The 18,030-nt window shown below is 47.1% G+C and overlaps 7 protein-coding genes across 7 annotated transcripts; 4 read left to right on the forward strand and 3 right to left on the reverse strand.

Annotated features, from left to right (window-relative positions):
• Positions 1 to 1,104: 1,104 nt before the first annotated feature.
• Positions 1,105 to 2,184, reverse strand: FPOAC1_006062 (uncharacterized protein; the record flags this gene model as incomplete). The annotated part of the gene is made up of 1 exon (XM_044850561.1): positions 1,105 to 2,184. The coding sequence occupies one exon, from the start codon at positions 2,182 to 2,184 to the stop codon at positions 1,105 to 1,107; it is 1,080 nt and encodes a 359-aa protein (XP_044709273.1).
• A 442-nt stretch (positions 2,185 to 2,626) lies between these two features.
• Positions 2,627 to 4,768, reverse strand: FPOAC1_006063 (uncharacterized protein; the record flags this gene model as incomplete). Its single annotated transcript, XM_044850562.1, has 1 exon — positions 2,627 to 4,768. One exon carries the CDS (start codon positions 4,766 to 4,768, stop codon positions 2,627 to 2,629), a length of 2,142 nt encoding a protein of 713 aa, XP_044709274.1.
• Positions 4,769 to 5,163: 395 nt separating this feature from the next.
• On the reverse strand, positions 5,164 to 6,150 carry FPOAC1_006064 (uncharacterized protein; the record flags this gene model as incomplete). Its single annotated transcript, XM_044850563.1, has 4 exons — positions 5,164 to 5,287; positions 5,348 to 5,594; positions 5,653 to 5,910; positions 5,964 to 6,150. The coding sequence occupies 4 exons, from the start codon at positions 6,148 to 6,150 to the stop codon at positions 5,164 to 5,166; spliced, it is 816 nt and encodes a 271-aa protein (XP_044709275.1).
• Positions 6,151 to 6,572: 422 nt separating this feature from the next.
• On the forward strand, positions 6,573 to 8,434 carry FPOAC1_006065 (uncharacterized protein; the record flags this gene model as incomplete). Its single annotated transcript, XM_044850564.1, has 4 exons — positions 6,573 to 6,945; positions 7,006 to 7,304; positions 7,360 to 7,860; positions 7,910 to 8,434. The coding sequence occupies 4 exons, from the start codon at positions 6,573 to 6,575 to the stop codon at positions 8,432 to 8,434; spliced, it is 1,698 nt and encodes a 565-aa protein (XP_044709276.1).
• Positions 8,435 to 9,164: 730 nt separating this feature from the next.
• FPOAC1_006066 (uncharacterized protein) lies at positions 9,165 to 10,280 on the forward strand (the record flags this gene model as incomplete). Its single annotated transcript, XM_044850565.1, has 5 exons — positions 9,165 to 9,457; positions 9,510 to 9,748; positions 9,797 to 9,909; positions 9,968 to 10,048; positions 10,101 to 10,280. The coding sequence occupies 5 exons, from the start codon at positions 9,165 to 9,167 to the stop codon at positions 10,278 to 10,280; spliced, it is 906 nt and encodes a 301-aa protein (XP_044709277.1).
• Positions 10,281 to 11,664: 1,384 nt separating this feature from the next.
• On the forward strand, positions 11,665 to 13,803 carry FPOAC1_006067 (uncharacterized protein; the record flags this gene model as incomplete). The annotated part of the gene is made up of 1 exon (XM_044850566.1): positions 11,665 to 13,803. One exon carries the CDS (start codon positions 11,665 to 11,667, stop codon positions 13,801 to 13,803), a length of 2,139 nt encoding a protein of 712 aa, XP_044709278.1.
• A 171-nt stretch (positions 13,804 to 13,974) lies between these two features.
• FPOAC1_006068 (uncharacterized protein) lies at positions 13,975 to 17,725 on the forward strand (the record flags this gene model as incomplete). The annotated part of the gene is made up of 5 exons (XM_044850567.1): positions 13,975 to 14,210; positions 14,283 to 14,476; positions 14,522 to 15,859; positions 17,493 to 17,500; positions 17,705 to 17,725. 5 exons carry the CDS (start codon positions 13,975 to 13,977, stop codon positions 17,723 to 17,725), a joined length of 1,797 nt encoding a protein of 598 aa, XP_044709279.1.
• Between the last annotated feature and the right edge of the window lie 305 nt (positions 17,726 to 18,030).

Consider the following 18,030-nt stretch of genomic DNA (forward strand, 5'->3'; position numbering starts at 1 on the left):
CCGCCTACGGCCCTTGTTTCGTGACTCACTCGCCATTTTTACCATGCATCATAACCATATTTTGTTTAACCTTCTTGTCTCTGCTTTCCACAACTGCTTATCATTTACGCCTCAGAAATCATGTTATTACCAAACATGATGCGACGGTTTCGGGCCTCGCCTGTAGGGAGAAACCTTTACAGTATTTGGCTATTTGTCTTTGCACTCATTGTCTTTTTAATATTCGTCTCGACTTTTCTTGTGCAAGGAGGCACCATTGACATGCCAGACTGGACCAAAGATCTTCGAAAGTACGATGGCGATGAATGGGATCGATACGCTACTATATTGATCGTAGCTGTGTGTTTTTTCTTCACATTGACTATGATCACGGGTGTCGCTATCCTACGCTCTGGCAGATATTAGAGTTACCCAGAAAAGCTGATCAAAAGCTTTCGACTCTTGAGCCCTCCTTTCAAGAACACTTTGAGCCAGCGACGTGGCCGCTTCGCTGAAGAATGTCAAGGGAGACGCCTCGCTATGGCAACGAAAACAGGGCATGTACGGAATGCGCACACCGCGACACCGATTAAATCCACAGAACGCGACTATCGGTCTTCTTCATTCCGCCCTTTCACGCCACATCCACACTCAATGTCAACAAAGACACTATCCACGGCCGAGCCACACATTACTGTGAGCATCTATCATGGTCCTATTAAGCGGCTCGCACAGTTGGAAAAGGCGTCTTGTGCTCTGTGAAATCCCTTTTTATCTGGGAGTGTAGCATGATGCCATGGCAAGATCTCGTGATGAAATATGTCCAAGAATGCATGCAAATTGGACGTATAGTCCGCTATTAATCTACGTGCAATCTCGACATCTACATCATGGAGGAAAGCGGTAAAGGAAGGAACGTTTATCAGATTGGAGGATGGAAGACAGAGTTTGAACACGACCGTTGGAAAACCGTCCAGTTTGACTCCCATACTGACACTTTGCAAGCACCAAGACCTTGGAGTAATGGATTTGTATGGCATACGGGATATTGCAACATATATACTGTATGATAACGAATTTATGATGCTACTGTTATAACCAACTGTGGATGATTGTGCTTCCTCCTCACTCCACTCCAGGCTCTAGGACGGCAAAAGTGCCATTCTCAGAATCAAGCTCAGCCAAGGCGTCGTAGGGCAATGTCAACATCGGTACAGTATGTCCAATATCGACGTTAAAGAGAATCGGGAACTTCTTTGACGCAAGCCGCCCCTCGCACAAAAGACCCGTGATAATACCAGCATAAGTCTTCCTTTCCTCATCCGAATCATAACCGTATGGCCTTCCTACAACCAGCCCCGCCGCTTCTTCAAACACGCCTTGGGCGATCAAATCTGCAAATGCCGCCTGGACTCTATGAGGAGGGTTCCCGCCTGAGCCGTCTTCGTTCGTCGCCGTCTCTAGAAAAACAATTCGGCCGCGCCAGTCGGGGACGATGGCCGAGATGCCACCTAAGCGTGCAACAACAGTAAGACAACCTCCAAATAACCTGCCCTGAGCCTTTCCAGGTCTCAGCCACTGCCATTCGCTTGTTCTGGTGACCGCCGGAGGCTCTGTTGATGTTGGATCTTGGAAGAAAGGTGCACCTCTTGGTGCGTAGTACAGTGACCGTGGAAGCTGACCCAGCGGTTCGGGAGATGAAATTGCGCGCAGAAGATTATCCACGTTGAATGCAAGCGGAGTGTCTTTATCGTTGATATCGTTTGGTTCGCCAATCTCAGGAACAGCACCGGGGCCATAGAATGTGCGCAGGCCTGTCATGGCGTACAAAAACCAATGCAGGCCCGTGATGTCCGAGTATCCAACCACGACTTTGGGGTTGGCACGGATTGTCTCATGAAGTTCTTTGTCGGCGATCAGAGCAGGAAGAAGTTCTGTAAAAGTTGTGCCTCCAATGGTGGTAATGATGGCAGAGATACTCGGGTCTGAGAAAGCTGCGCGGATTTCGGATAGTCGATTCTCAACACACGACTGAATTCCCTTGTCTTCGTTGAAGAATGTTTGGACTTGAAATCCTTTGGTTGAGAGAAGAGCACTGGCTCTGTCTACAACAGCTGGGAGGGTGCGATTTATTCGTTCTGAAGGTGATATGAAGGCAATCTTATCACCTGGCACCAAGTGCTTTGGTCGGATAGGTGACGGCATCCTGAGTGATATTCTCTGTGTGGAATTACACAACTCCAAATGATATCGCAAAGGATCGATTCTTGACTTAATAAACTTTGCAATGTCGAATTCGAGGCTTGAATGTGGTGTGTAGAATGGCAATGATATTAAAAAAAAGAGAGGGGCGGACGATGTGGGTTTTAATAGCTCAGCTAACGATTCGATTAACGTTATGTGACAAATAAAATGTCAAACATAGTCGTCCGTCTAATCACGACATATTGACTCATATGATGTTCATTTAATTTCTATTATCTAGAATATCAATGGCCGGATAAATATTTGTCAGCTTCATGAAGCTATCACGCCCTTCGGATGTCCGAAAGGACGGTACCGAACAAAAGTTCCAGCCTTGTCACATCGAGTATCCACAATTAAAATGTCCCTCATTACTCCCATTATCAGATCTCAACATCACGGCTCACGTTAAATCATCACCCATGGTTTGTGTGTCGACAATCGGAAACAACGACATTGTCGTATCAAACGAGTCAAACCAAAGCATATTTGGAGAAATCCCCAGAAAAGCATCAGTCACGTCCCCAACTTCCATCTCTGATTGCTCTCCCCCTCCAATGTTATAGCCTTGCTGCCCACTCGTCGTATCGTGGTTTAGCACCTGTCCAGTTCTAGGCGTTTGAGGCTGCGTTTGGAATCCATCAGATGGCGGTAATCTGAAATTTATCTCTGGCTGATGAGAGCTTCTCAATGGTGATTTTCCTATGGTGTGAATACTACCAAAAAGACCATTGACTAGATGACCTTGTCGTTCCATCCGTAACCTTGCTCTGTTGTCCATGTAAATCTCACATGCTTCTTGGAGATGATCTATGATCATGAGATGACGTTTAGCCACAGCATCGTATCGAGCTAGATGCTCGAGAACGCTCCTTGCGGCGTGGAGACTCTTTTCAAGTGGAAAAGAGTTGTCAAAGTCGCCGAATATGGCAGCTCCGAGTACTAGACCAGACACGAACGCCGAATTCCCAACCATTGGTAACCGCTTTGGTATGGTCCCTGCTTTGAGAAGGGGCTGCAGCAGGTCTACCGTCCGTACGGCTGATTCGAGACAGGAATGGACGAGCACCTCGTTGGACGACGTGGAACGCTTAGTAGATGCGTTGGACGATTGCTCTACTTCTTCGACATGCTGAGAAACTGCCTTGTGCAGAAACGGAAGTGACAGTAACATAATGCTCCAGTGGCCTGTCGATTTGAGGTGCACGAGGCCGATGTTCGGTTGTTCCTCACCACTCTCGTCACCGATCATGTCCTCTTGTGCAATTCCGTCAACAGCCAAACCTTCACCACACTGCGAGGTCCATCTTCGAAGATGCTTGCTAATACGTTCCAGTATTTCGGGAGTGATCATTCTTTTGGCATATACATCTGTCAGAATCGATTCGAAGATCATGGACAGGTCGTTGCAAGCTGAGTAGTTCTGCGGGTTTGTTGTGTCGCGCAACTCGGACGTCGAAGGAGGTCGACCAAGCGATGCACTCATGAACAAATCGAGGATCCGGATACCTTTCCAAAGCTGCTCTCGCGTCCTCCCCTCAGTCGCCGAGAACAGAGACGATATATCATGACGGTGCAATCCAATCGCATAGGCAGCTCGTACGCCCATGCCGAGGTACATGAAGGCTGCGTTACGGCGAGATGCACTCAAGAGATACATCGCGATGAGAACCAACGCCTGGATGGTGACGATTCCTGGCTCTTCTATCAACGTCTCAACTGTCAAGTATCGAGCGTAGTTGAAGAAAGTCTCAGCCTGGTCATCCTTGTCTTCTGGTCCAGTTTGTGCACCAATGGCAAACACAAGAAAGTAGACAGAACTCGCTGGATCAGAGATGTTTTGTCCGTCCTCTATCCATTTGCAAATATCATGGTGAAGTTGTTTCTGGTCGAATAGTAGTAGTACGCAATTAGTTGATTGCATGTACCACTTCACGAGGTAGTCGACTTCTTGTTCCGTTTGCTGTGAAGGCGGATTCTGAGCGCTAGATAGAATCCATCCTCGCCTTGTTTCAGGTGATGATTCGACAATTCCATGTCTCAATGGATCGTCAACGAGTGCACAGTCTCCTATGCTACGACGTACGATTCTTCGTATGTTTTGTAAAAACGACAGTGTCGCAGAGTCGCCAATAAACATGTATTCACCTCTTGTATCCTGCACCAGGCGTGACATCCGTGGAAGCCGTTCAGGTTGTGTATCCGATAACAATTGAAGCGACGAGGAAGTGTGGTCGTCAACATAGGTATCCTCTGTGGATGCCAATCCTGATCTGGACCCAACGGTGATACTACCAGCTGGAGTATGCTGTTCCGTGATGTTACTCAATCTTTCGGGGTCCGGGCTAGGCAATGATGAAGCAACAATTCGTCGAGCCCCAAGACCCGGAACTGATGGGGACTCCCGACATTCATGACTGAGATCTCGCTTGATGCAGCGAGCACAAGGACGTCTACCATCGCATCTTTGCTTGCGGCGTTTACAACTCTCGCAGGCTTCGGCGCAACGTCTCCTTTCGCAATCTCGGACCCTCCTGGTAGGCATTGGATTGATCGTGTGTTGACGGACTGATTGATTGATTGATTGAAGCCGCGGGCCGCCAACTGTCGGATATGGACCTGTCTTTATTGGTTCACGAACGGGGAAGATGGGGGTAACTTTAGTTGCTCTGTCCGCTGACGTAAATTAGTATAGGCCTGTCATTCCGAAGGGTGGGACGCTGTTAGCCGATGGAATGTCATCCACTGAGAGGCGGTGAGAACTAGGTCTCTACTAACAGAACAGACAGTCCATGTGTTTATAGCACTAGTCGTAAAAGCTTTGGACATATTGAAACAATAATATTTCAGAGAGGAATACATACGTCAAATCATTCCAAATCAGACGTAAAAAGTAAAATACATTTTCATAGGTTTTTATATCGCAAGAATGGCCTGACCCTAAGACAAATTGGAGATAAATGTCTCGATCTTGGCTCCAACCTCCTCCGGTGCCTCAATACAATGCCAGTGTCCTACTCCAGGCAAAACATGCAAGTTCTTTGCCGAGCTATCACATCCCCATCTATCACAAATGTCAATCTCTACACAGTAACTTCAATGAAGCAATAATGGAATAACTCACTCGTTTGTGATTTTCTGCGCATCCGGCACAGGACTTGTTTTGTCCTCTTCGCCAGCCAAGACCAGCAATGGGCAGTCGATGCTGGAATACGCCGGTAACTCCGCCTTTGCAATTGCCTGACATAACGCATTATACCCTTCTGGCTTCTGAGATAGTAGGAGAGCTCTGATGAATGCTTTCTGAGTCAACGTTGCTTTTGAACCCGTGGCAGCGAAAGGAATGGTTTTGGCCATTGGCTCCATTCCGTCTATTAAACACCATTTTGGTAAGCTATTTCCGTCCCCTTGATGATCGAAACGACTCACCTTTCTTGACTGTCTCTATGCGAGCATTGAAGACATCTGCCAATGCAGTTTTGGGTAACACAGGGCCAATAAGGATAGCTCCGCGCAAGCGACACTTAGAGGCTAGCATTGGCACAATGATACCACCCATGGAGTGTCCGGCAGCAACAGCGTTTTCAGAGGGAATGTTTAACCCTTTCAGTAACTCTTCGACATCACTAGCTATAGTGTCGAATGTGGGAGCTTCAACCCCGGGTGACAACTCAGATTGACCACTTCCTAGACGTTGTTTAGTATTGTGTTATGGCAAACGGGTGAATAGAACTTCTTACCATAGACATCCAAAGCAACTGAGCTATATCCAGAGGCTGCAAGATTGTGCATCACAGGTATATAAAACGAATGAGACGATCCTAGGCCATGGATAAATACGAGCACTGGATTAGAGGTCTTGGGCTCTGTCTCAGCATCCACGCGAGCGTAGAACAGCTTCTTGCCCTTCACGTTGAGGAAAGGCATGGTTCATCCAGTTCTATTTCAGACAGACAACTGAATAGTAAGAAGAGCCGAACGTTTAGTCCTGGATCACGATATATTGTGCTGAGCTGGAGACTATGCGTCAACTGAAATGCCTCTATTGTTCTAGCGTTGCTACTGTAAGGTTTAGATTTAGTGTCGGAAGTCGGGTCACAGATCCTCGGCAATGGGGTCAGCCGACCTTTATGGGGACTATGAGACAAAAGTCGCCTATGGCGGACACTGTTCTTTTGACATTACAAACTCAAGCTCAAAAAACCACAAGATTGTGGGGAGCAACGTTTTCAGAAACTTATTGTTGAAAATTGAAACGTGTGTCCTTATATAAGATTCCTCTCAGCAAACACATCGCGAGTTTATCTGAAGCAGATATTCTGTTGAGCCAACCATTGAAACGCATCAACATGGGTAGCCTCGGCAATAACAGCTACTCCTCTGTCGAGGAGAGTAAGCGAATCTTTAACTATCTATGCGATCAATTCGACGATACAGCTCTACCGGCTGGTGTGAAAGAGCTTAGGGATAGCATTCAGTTTACCTCCAGCCGAGATGCACCGTACTTTCCTATACCCTTCAAAGAGACAGAGACGACTGCAGCGTTAAAGGCGGTCGAGGGTGCCGTGGCCTGTCTATTAGCAAATTCAGTTACTGGCGAGTTTCAGCCCAGGAAAATGAACATCAACTTGGAGAAGACGACAGCTTTCCTTTGCCAGGCTTACATGGCCAAGGTCGGTGGTCTTGGAAAGCTTGATCCCGGTGTCAAAAGCATGCTTAAAGGTCAGTACTTAGAAAGAATCCTCATGCTAGGAAGGAAAGAAATCAACTAACATTGACTAGACACCGACTTGCTACAAGCTCAATCTAACCCATACCGTCGCATGTCGGCAAACCTCTATGAGACTAAGAACCCTGGAGAGTACTACCACATCCATGGATCCCTAGAGGCTTCAACAACTTTGAAGATGATAGGTTTAGAGCCTTTTAGGCCGGATTTGCAGTCTCACGAAAGCATAGTCGACGCTATCGAACCTGCTGTCCGAAAGTTCAGCGTGGAAGAACTAGAGAGCATGAATGCTGCTAATCGACAGGCTGGAGTGCCTGCTTTGAAGCACGAGGACTTTGTCAAAACACAACATGTAAGTACTTTACGCAGCCCAAACTTGGAGACGATAAAGCTAATTCTTCAACCAGGGCAAGACAAACATGGCGCTTCCACCATGGTCGGTGGAAAACCTGGAATCCGAAACACCCAAATGCCCTTTGAATCGAACTTCAGAGCAGCCGACAAGGATCTTATCGGGTATCAAGGTGCTTGAGCTATGTCGTATCATTGCCGGGCCCATCATAACGCGTATACTCGGCGAGTATGGTGCTGATGTCCTCAAGATCACAAGCCCTAACCTCAGTGATGTACCTTTCTTTCAGGTAGATGGAAACATGGGAAAACACGCTGCAGAGCTCGATCTGAAGTCACCTGATGGAAGATCTCATTTTGAGCGTCTCCTTGCTGAAGCAGATGTTGTTGTCGACGGGTATCGTCCTGGCGCTTTGGAGAAGCTTGGTTATGGATCAACTGCATTAGCCAAACTCGCTAAAGAGCGCTGTAAGGGATTCGTCTATGTGAATGAGAATTGTTTTGGTTACCAGGGCGAGTGGGCTGGCCGTCCTGGTTGGCAGCAAATCGCTGATTGTGTAAGTTTTCCACGAGGTTCTTGATAGATAAGGACTAACGCTGTCACAGGTCACTGGTATAGCTTGGGAACAAGGCCGTTTTATGGGCATGTCGGAACCTATGGTTCCTCCGTTCCCCATTTCGGATTATGGAACAGGGTGCATCGGTGCTATCACAGCATTGATAGGCCTCTACCACCGAGCAACCAAAGGTGGATCGTGGCATGGAAAGGCATCACTTCTTCACTACGATCTCTTGCTTTTCAAGGTCGGACAGTATCCCAAGGAGATTAAGGAGAAGTTGAGAGAGGAAATCGGCCCCGACTTCCTTTCCTTGCGACATGCTCACAGCGTTGATCAGATCTCAGGAACGGCGCTGTTGAGGATGAGGGACATATATCCAGAGCTCTTTTCGAGCGATAATTATGTCGAAAAGTGGTACTCAGCCGCCTACAAGGCGGAGGTAGAGGCCGTACCCCCTGTGGTAGAAATTGAAGGTGTGGATGTTGGATTTAGAAGGGCAAGTCGTCCAAACGGCGCCGACGAGCCAACATGGGATTTTGGCCATGAGCCGGATCACAAGCTGTCAAAGTAATTTTCAAGAGTTAATTAGCAATTGAGTATTGAGTTTGACAGTTAATCATAAACGTATATCCTAGACTAGACTGCCCAGCCATTAATGACCTTCTGCCACAAAGTATCATAGCGTGATAGCCTGGTATTGCAACTATTGTTCAAGAACCTATGGACTTGAACAACATGATTTGGGTCTACAGCGCTAAAGATTAGCGCCTAGTTACAGAGGCAGCATCCACTAAAAGCTCTGTTTTTTCCCGGCATCGGCATCAGGGTCCGTTACTCTTAGTACATCCGATGGGAAGGGCCCGATATCCGAAAGGATGTGACACCTTGAATGTCCGTCCGCCTCATTCTCTACCGAGAGAGGTAAATGCAATCATCCAGTTTCTGGTTGGTCAAGAAATGAACCCCGCAAACTCACTGCAACAACTCACGATGGTCAGCCGAGGGGGACCCTTAGCCGCACCTTGTTTGTCTATATCCGAATCGAACCATAGGAAGGTTCCGTAAGCTGATTGTGAATTGCGGGGTCAAGTCATCCGCTTGACACCATCTCCTATCTCGAAACCAATTCCTGAACCGAGACTAGAAGCCCTTTATTAAAGCATCAACCAGGAAATTCATTTGTTCATCACAACCATCCACCTTTCTCTACATATTCATAAGCATAAAATTCAGTCTTCTCATTGTCACTCAACATAACAAATTAGTCTTTTCCCGTATTTATACAAGAGAATACAGCAAAAATGTCCCCATCAGCAGAGGCAACCGGCGGAAATGCCAGCGGTGCCCCTAAAGAAGAGGGCCTCGGTCAAGCCTTCACAAAGCAGGTCATTGACTCTTTCGGTCCAAAGACTGATCCGAGGCTCCGGGAGGTCATGTCCTCGTTCATCCAGCACATGCACGATTTTGCGCGTGAAACACAACTCACTTGCGATGAATGGATGGAGGCAGTTAACATGATCAACTGGGCTGGTCAAATGAGTACCGATAAGAGAAATGAGGGACAACTGATGTGCGACGTCATTGGCCTCGAAAGGTAATTTTATCAATTCTCCTGTCCCACAATTCAACGGCTGACTGTTTCAAAGTCTCGTGGACGATATCACACACCGTCAAGCCGCAAAGAACGGTCTATCAGGAACTGAAACTGCTATTCTGGGACCATTCTGGCGCCAAGATACACCCATTCGTGAGAATGGTACCACCATCTCATTCGACACTCCTAGTGATGGCAAGGTCGCTTACCTGTACGGTACTGTAACATCAGCAGCAACTGGAAAGCCCATCCCAAACGCCTCTGTCGATGTTTGGCAAGCTTCCACCAACGGTACGTGACCGATTTACAAGTCTCTTAACTCATGCTAATCTGTTCTAGGTCTATACGAACAACAAGATGATAAGCAGGTAGAGCATAACCTGCGTGGAAAGTTCATCACAGACGAACAGGGTCGTTACTCGTTTTACTGTCTGCGTCCTACTCCTTATCCTGTAAGTGATGTTCTGGAAAGCTGTTCTCCAGTACCTATGGGCTAACCATGTTTCAAAGGTTCCCGTGGATGGCCCAGCAGGCAAGCTTCTTCATCTTCTAGACCGCCACATCTACCGCCCTGCTCACTTGCACTTTATGGTAAGTTTATATGTGACCCAAAAATAAGAGTTACGATACTAACTTTACACAGGTTATTGCAAAGGACCACAAGTCTGTCGTGACTCAAATCTTCGATGCAGACTCTGGCTATCTTGATAATGATAGCGTCTTTGCTGTTAAGGATAACCTAACAGTAACCTTTGTGCCTCGAAAGGGAGATCCTCAAGCAGAATGGGAGTTGGAATATAACATGAGCCTTGCTACAGAGTAGACATGTGATGTTCATCTGTGTTTTATATAGTCATAGCGATATTCAATGAACGTGTCTTTCGAGGAAATCTTTACGAATTATCCCGTGTTGAGATATGAATGAACGAGACTTGGCTATACAGGTTTCAGAATTACTGTACCCCTGAACAGTTCAAATCTGCAAGATGTGTATACGCTATATCGGGAGTTGAAGACCTGAGGAGTAAGCAGCAGATGAATAGTATGACTGTAAAGAGACCATCCATAGTCATGCCTTCAGCTTTACACATTATGGATATCCTTAATATTATTATTGTATCCTTGCTAATCTATGATAGATGGGAACTTTCAACCCTGCATAGGTACTCAACCTCATGACCAACTGTGAAATTCTGAGGTTCAGAATATGGATTAGTTCAAACTTTTAATGTTGTACATTCCCAAGCAAGAATTTAAAACACAGAAGTGGTGAAATAGTTAGTAGTTACGGTAAGATTTTATAGTATCATTTGACAGCTTGGCGCGATTCATGTCGATTCCTATAGGGCATCTTGTTGATCGATTCGGAACAGGTATCTTATATCCAAAATTGGGTTTATTAAAGAAGGAGCTGAGAAATTTTATTGTATTAAACTGTAAACTTTTCTTACCGCTTAGAAATATTGATACGGTGCTCTTCCTGCTTTGCGAGGTAAGGTCCCGGTGTCATTCGTGCAGTGATTTTCGAACGATGCTCAAATGATAGATTTGTTTTGCCATATCATCATAGAATGTTTTAAGAATCCATTCTTAGTTCTTCGAGAGGGTACAAGCAGCGACCGCTATCCAGTGACTCACTGATAACAGGAAGATCTTGAAGAATTAAATTTCTCTGACATTCTAATATTATTTTCAATCTGTTCGTCATGTCTGTGCTTACCTAGAACAGGGTAGTTACCCTACGATTTGAGCTCTGACTAAAGATTTAATGACTATACAACCCGCAATTACTAATTAAAACACCAACAGCACCAAATGCCGAACAATAACGTAATGATAATGGTGTTTTGATGCAACTAGATAATTATACCTTGAATGTTTTTGGAAGGCGTGTAGAATTCGGGAAAGTGTACCGGAAGACTTCGGTCTGGGGAAGGAGAGATTGATTGGTTGATCGACCCGGCACGTGACCGGTTGCCGGATCACCGTCCGACCCACCGACGGCGCTCAATCCCGGAATCTTTATCATTGGCTGGCTAAAGGATGTTCCGTTCCTAGATAAGAGATATGGCCAATAGGGGACACCTTGTTGGCAATACGTGGTTCGTCCACTTGGTCTTGGCTGATATGGTATCGATATCTATATCATCTCAGCACACCGCAGCACAAGACATAAAGAAGAACTTTCACAAATCCTAGCTCCTGAAATGAGTCGAGCGGGGTTCAAGCAGCTTTCGCTGCTTCGGGCGTCAAGACAATGCTTATCGACCCGATCCCTAGCAACTGTTGCAAGGTGGACGAACCAGAATGCAATTGCACGGTCAGCACCTGTTTCTGCAACCAAGCTGAGAGCTCGATCTTTCAGCACAACACGGCCCCGACGAACCCAAGATGAGATGGAGGATGAGTCAAGCTCATACAGTGAAGCTGATCATGAACATGCTGTCATCTCCACATTTGACCTGTTCTCCATCGGCATTGGCCCTTCGTCATCTCACACCGTGGGCCCAATGCGAGCGGGCAACATTTTTGTCAATGATCTTATTGAGGCCAATCTGCTCCCCAAAGTCAACAAGATTCGTGTTGCGATTTATGGAAGTCTTGCGCTCACGGGCGAGGGCCACATGACACCTTCAGCTCTGCTGCTGGGTCTCGAAGGTGCTGACGTGGAAACCGTTGACACTGGATACGTGCCCACTCGCTTCAATGATATCAAGGCTAGCAAGAAGATCTATCTTGGCCGCGGACTAGCAGCCGATGGATCCAAGGGTAAGGAGATCGACTTTGACTACGACAAGGAGTTTATTTGGGAGTGGGGACGCAAGCTGCCTCAGCACAGCAACGGTATGCGTTTTACTGTCTACGACAAGGATGGTTACGTCCTTGCAACCAACGACATGTTCAGCGTCGGAGGTGGTTTCGTCGTCAATGGTGCTCTTAGCATAGCGCCTCAACAAACGCTTTCTCCAAATGCCCCCATGCAGCTTGAGGACCCCGATTTGGAGTCGGCGGCCCATCCGGCTGATTTGGCCGAAAACTTGTACTACAAGGAGATTCGGCGCTCCGATGCCGCAGGAGATCGTAGGACAGGTTCCGAGGTCAAGGTCCTGGACGAAGCCAATGCAGGACCAACAGCTCTCCTCGGAGACTCACCTGAACCAACCGGACTCTCTACCGACGTCAAGTCAGAATCCAAAAGCACCAGCTCGTCGCCGCATCCGCGGTACGCATTCCGAGATGCCGCTAGTCTGCTCTCTCTCTGTCGCAAGCACAACCTCACCATTGCCCAGCTAGTCTACGAGAACGAAAAGAGTCTCGGTTACACAGATGAGGACATTTACCGAAAGATCTTCAAGATCTGGGGCGTAATGGATGCCAGTATTCTAGAAAGTGTCCAGGCGCCCCCTGGGACAAAGCTGCCTGGCTCTCTGAAACTGCACCGACGAGCCCCTGCGCTCTACCGTCGCTTGACCCGAGGACTATACCCTTCATCTACTGCGGATACGTCTGCTGCTCAACTTGAGCACAAGTTCTCGTCCCCTGACCCCAACATTGGTGAAGATGGTGCTACTTCTCAACCTGGCGCCCTTTCATCACCATCAGGTAAATTGAGCGCTTCGGTGCCGGGCAAGTTCATGGCCGGAGGTCTCCGAAAGCGTGGACCACCACGGATACACGGTTCTTTGAACCATCCTATTGCCCCCGCTCCAGCGCGTCGAACAACATTCCCTACCATGGATTACCTCTCTGTTTATGCCATTGCCGTTAACGAAACCAACGCTGGTGGTGGCCGAATCGTTACTGCACCCACAAATGGTGCTGCAGGTATTATTCCTGCCGTGCTCAAGTACACGACCGAGTTCATCAGTGATGACCCTGAGCGAGATATCCCCACCTTCCTGCTCACAGCTGCCGCCATCGGAATGCTTTACAAGCGAGGTGCCACCATCTCTGCTGCTGAAGGAGGATGTATGGCTGAAGTAGGCGTTGCCTGCTCTATGGCCGCCGGTGCCTTCGCAGCCTGTATGGGTGCTAGCCCTGAGACCATCGAGCAAGCTGCCGAGATTGGTATCGAGCACAACCTCGGACTGACCTGCGATCCCATCGGTGGTCTTGTTCAAGCCCCTTGCATTGAGAGAAACGCACTGGGTGCTACAAAGGCTATCTCCAGTGCCAACTTGGCCCTGAGCAGCGAAACAGGTACTCAGCGTGTGAGACTGGACGATGCTATCCGTGCTATGCGTCTGACAGCCAAGGGCATGAGAAACGAGTTCAAGGAGACGAGTCTGAGTGGATTGGCTACAAGTGTTCACATTAATATCCCAGTCAGTGTTCCTGACTGTTAGACGAAATCTGTATTTAGCAAGCGAAATCACCAAACAAAAAATAGGTACAAGGATTTTAGAATAGAAAGATCACTTTTTGCATTAACTAGCCAAGTGGGTATCACGTGCCAAATATAAGCTGACAATGCGGAATAATCCCCTCATGCAAAAATGCCATTTCATGTAGCCATCATGGATGATCACGAGAACCATACTAGCAAGGTCGACGAGGTGAAGCATGCGGAATATTCACGAGCTGTGTGCCCATCTTGTTTCGACCTCAACGCTGCTCTCATAGATCCAGCCAGTGATGACGTCAAACTTGATCAGAACGAATTCGTACTGTCGATACGTCGCAACGATGCACAGCTCAGGCGAGCGGCGGCTAGCGGTTGTGAAAGTTGCGCTGTCATGATCAAAGCTCTTGAGTAAGTTGTACTGTTAATCTTATACCCGTACACATCAACATCCATGGACCAGGTATCTCATGCGCGAAATAGATACTATAGCCTGATTCCCCCAGCGTCGTCCCCTGTTGCTCACGATGCAACTGAAAACTCCAACCTTCTGGGTCAAAGTCATAATGAAAGTGTACGACTCAAACTACGGCTTCCAATCAGTCAGGGAAACCCAGAGATATTGCTTAGCAGTCCTGGTCTACCACAAAGATTGCTTCAGTTCTACACCGACGAGGGTACGTGGTCTCGACTCTTTTTCTACTATGTCTAACATCCAGAAGGCCAAGGACGATCATGGAAGACAATTATGCCCATGTCAGATATTTGCAATGATAACCTATCAAGACAAGGACTTGTTTTCATTAACGCTTGTTTGAGGTTGTGCCAGGAGCATCATTCGCACTGCAAACAAGACGACCCCAGTATGCCAACGCGTGTTTTGGATATCGGAACCGGTGACAATACTAAAGTGCGTCTCATCGATACAAGACACATTAAAACCGCAAAGTACACAGCACTAAGTTATTGTTGGGGTAAGGATCCTTCCATCAAGACTATAACTGAGAACCTGGAGGACGTGAAGTCTGGAATTGCTCTTGAGAAATTACCTGCAGCATATGTGGACGCAATAGCGCTGACCAGACAGCTTGGTACGAGGTACATCTGGATAGACGCATTGTGCATAATCCAAGACTCAAAAAGAGACTGGGAAATCGAATGCTCCAAGATGGCCGACACCTACACAAACGCCTATATTACCATTGGCGCTGCATCTTCGTCATCTGTGACGAATCATTTCCTAAAACCGCAACTCCGTCCGCCAACACAGATGTCACACCGCAAACCAGAAGTTGTCACATCGGTTTTGTCAGGCAGCCGTGGCGAGGAGCAGGTCTCAGTTAAGGCGAGGCTTATGCAGGCAACCGGTGCCCACTGGTTGTGGCAAGACACGCGCAACGATGAGCAGCCACTCATAGAACCTCTCACACAGCGAGGCTGGACTTTGCAGGAGAAAGTCCTTTCAACGCGGTTTCTTTCGATCTCTTTTATGGAGATGGTCTGGACCTGTAAAGAACAGATATTCTGCGAGTGCGGGTCAAGACTGAATCATCAACGCGAGTTTGGTGGTACCCCGCTGAGTCAGATTTCACAACGCGATGAAGCCTTCAACTTTTGGCACAAGATTGTCGAAAACTACTCCAAGAGGAAGCTGACGAAATCTGATGATCGACTTCCCGCGATATCGGCTATAGCGGCTATAGTGCAGAAGAAGATAAGGTCAGAGTATATCGCCGGACTATGGGCCGATAATATTGAGCTTGATCTTTTGTGGCGCCGAGCAGAACCAACAAGGGCGCACGCAGCCAGCTCGTGTTACATTGCGCCAAGCTTCAGCTGGGCTTCAATCACGGGTGAAATCGATTACATGTGTTTCAGGAATGGAAAATGGCCTTATGAGAAAGTGACAATGGTTATTGGGGTCACTTCAGAGACCGGACCTGATGCACCGCTTGGGAGAGTCACTAGAAGCAAGCTTGTCTTACAAGGCCCAATATCTAAGGGATATGTCGAGCGACAGGATTCACATGGTTGGTTCATCGTACGTGTTGGAAAGGCGCGTATGTCCTTTCGCTCAGACACTACACTTTCAATGATGATGGTGAATGATGGGTCGGAGTTGTCAGTATGCAGAAGGACTCGCGAGGACAACATGGAAGATCTTGGACGTGCACTGAAGAGACTAGACCCGAAGCGAGTATATGAGTCTGAATCTGAGTCTAAGGAGATCAAGATTCATTGCTGGATGCTGAGACTTGGTTCATATTCTGTCGGGAGACGGGAAGAACAGGAGCATGAGTGGTTGGTGCTGGGTAGGTCAAGGTCTGAAACAGAATGCTTTGAACGGGTTGGATGGGGATTGGTAAAAAAGCATGAGGAGGAGCAGGTGTTTGCGCAAGAAACAACAAAGACTATAACATTAGTATGATTGATGGTATGACATAATATAGTCGGTATTTGTTCTATACATGGGTAGGTATGTATAATAAACCTCGGACTATTCGTGGTGAGCGACCAGGTAGCTGGGAATCCAGACTCTTTCCTTTATCCATACTGTACAGATAGAATAGAACAGAAGAGAAGTATCCGTAACTACCTATCTAGACGAACAGACGAATAAGCCCCCGCCACCCGCTGAGATTGTTATCACCAAAGTGGATCATCATGCATAGGTTGACAGGGGATAGTAGCCCTGGTCGAAGCGAGGCCCAGGCTAAACCCAGGTCACAATGACATGAGGACATGCAGGCATGGGTAAGAATGGCGATCGTGGACCAATTGACAAAAAGAGTTACCGGCGACATTTTGGGGCTTGCATAGATACTTTTTGATGGGAGCTGAAACTGAACTAGGGTGGATGAGAAGGGGGAGGGGGGGGCAGCCACAGGAGGAATGAAGCCGACAGTGACGAGACAAGACAAGACAAGACAAAACAGACCAGACCAGAGAGAACAAACAGGGCAGGCAAACTGGGTACCTAATAATAAGATGAATAGGAAAAAAGGTATCCACATTTTACAGTCTATGCCATGTTGATCGGAAACTTGAGCCAAGCCAAGCCAACAGCCAACTTTATTACTAACTACACGGTATAGATACGTACTACCCATACCCATACCCATACCCAGGCCCATAGACTACCCAGTCCCAACCCAACCCAAGTCAATTCAGGTCAAGAAAAAGAAAAAAAAGGAGACGGGAAGAAGACGACACAACAACAGGGAAACTCATGTCTCAGTCAAATTCCGTGTGGGGTTAGTAATGTGTAACATTCTGATCGCTTTTATTTTTCCTCAATCACTTTTCCTATCCTATCCCTCCTTTCTAAAGATTTAACCTTTTCTAGGTACTTGTAATTAATTATTGACTCCCCTGGTGATGGTACACTGTGCTGTGCCATACCGTTGCTGCTTTTGTTTCTCTGTCTCTTACTCTCTCTTTTTAGGTCCGCGCCAATTGCTTGAGCTACCTACCATACCTACCCTATCCAGGATCTTGTATCCCGTCGCTTCGCTTATTATCTGTCTCTTTTATTCCATTGTTGCCTTGTTTGTTATTCTATTGTGGCAATAGATGACTGGCTGTTTTTGTTTTATTTTATTCTATTCTATTTTATTTTATCTCAGTTGTTGGTTACACTCTTTTATTTCAATCTCATTTCGTTTCATTTCATTCTGTCCGTGGGGAGAAGAGATTCCAAGGTAAGCAAGCATTCTTGTTTTTTATTTCGTCTGCTTTCAATCCCCTGTCTTTGTCTTACCCTCCTGTTGAGATGATCCATCCATCCATCCATCCCCCACTGGCATAAAGTCATGCGAGCCTTGGAATGACTCTTTTTCTTGTTGCTCATGTCATGTCATTGCCAACCCAACATCACATCTTGTTCAGTCACTAATGAACTTTAGCTCCGCTACTATTTTGTCTAGTCCATAGCCAGTCATAGTTGGCCTCGACCTGGATCTCTAACTACTCCCTCCATCGCATCCCGTCCAGTAGGAGCTAAATGCTTGGGAGCGGAGCCTGCCTGCCTTCCCAAATCCACCTGCGCCCGAGGATAACACCGTCATCATAAAAAAAGGAAAAAAAGAGTAACTTGTTGGCTTAGCTCATCACGCAAAAGTAAAGCAAAGCAAACCAGTTCAAATCTACCATTTGTCAACCAACATACACCATTTTTAGATCTCTCATCTCATCCCATCCCCCTCCTACCTACACTACAGTACAGGACAAG

This window comes from Fusarium poae, chromosome 2 (genome assembly GCF_019609905.1).
Source record: "Fusarium poae strain DAOMC 252244 chromosome 2, whole genome shotgun sequence".
Lineage (NCBI taxonomy): Eukaryota > Fungi > Ascomycota > Sordariomycetes > Hypocreales > Nectriaceae > Fusarium > Fusarium poae.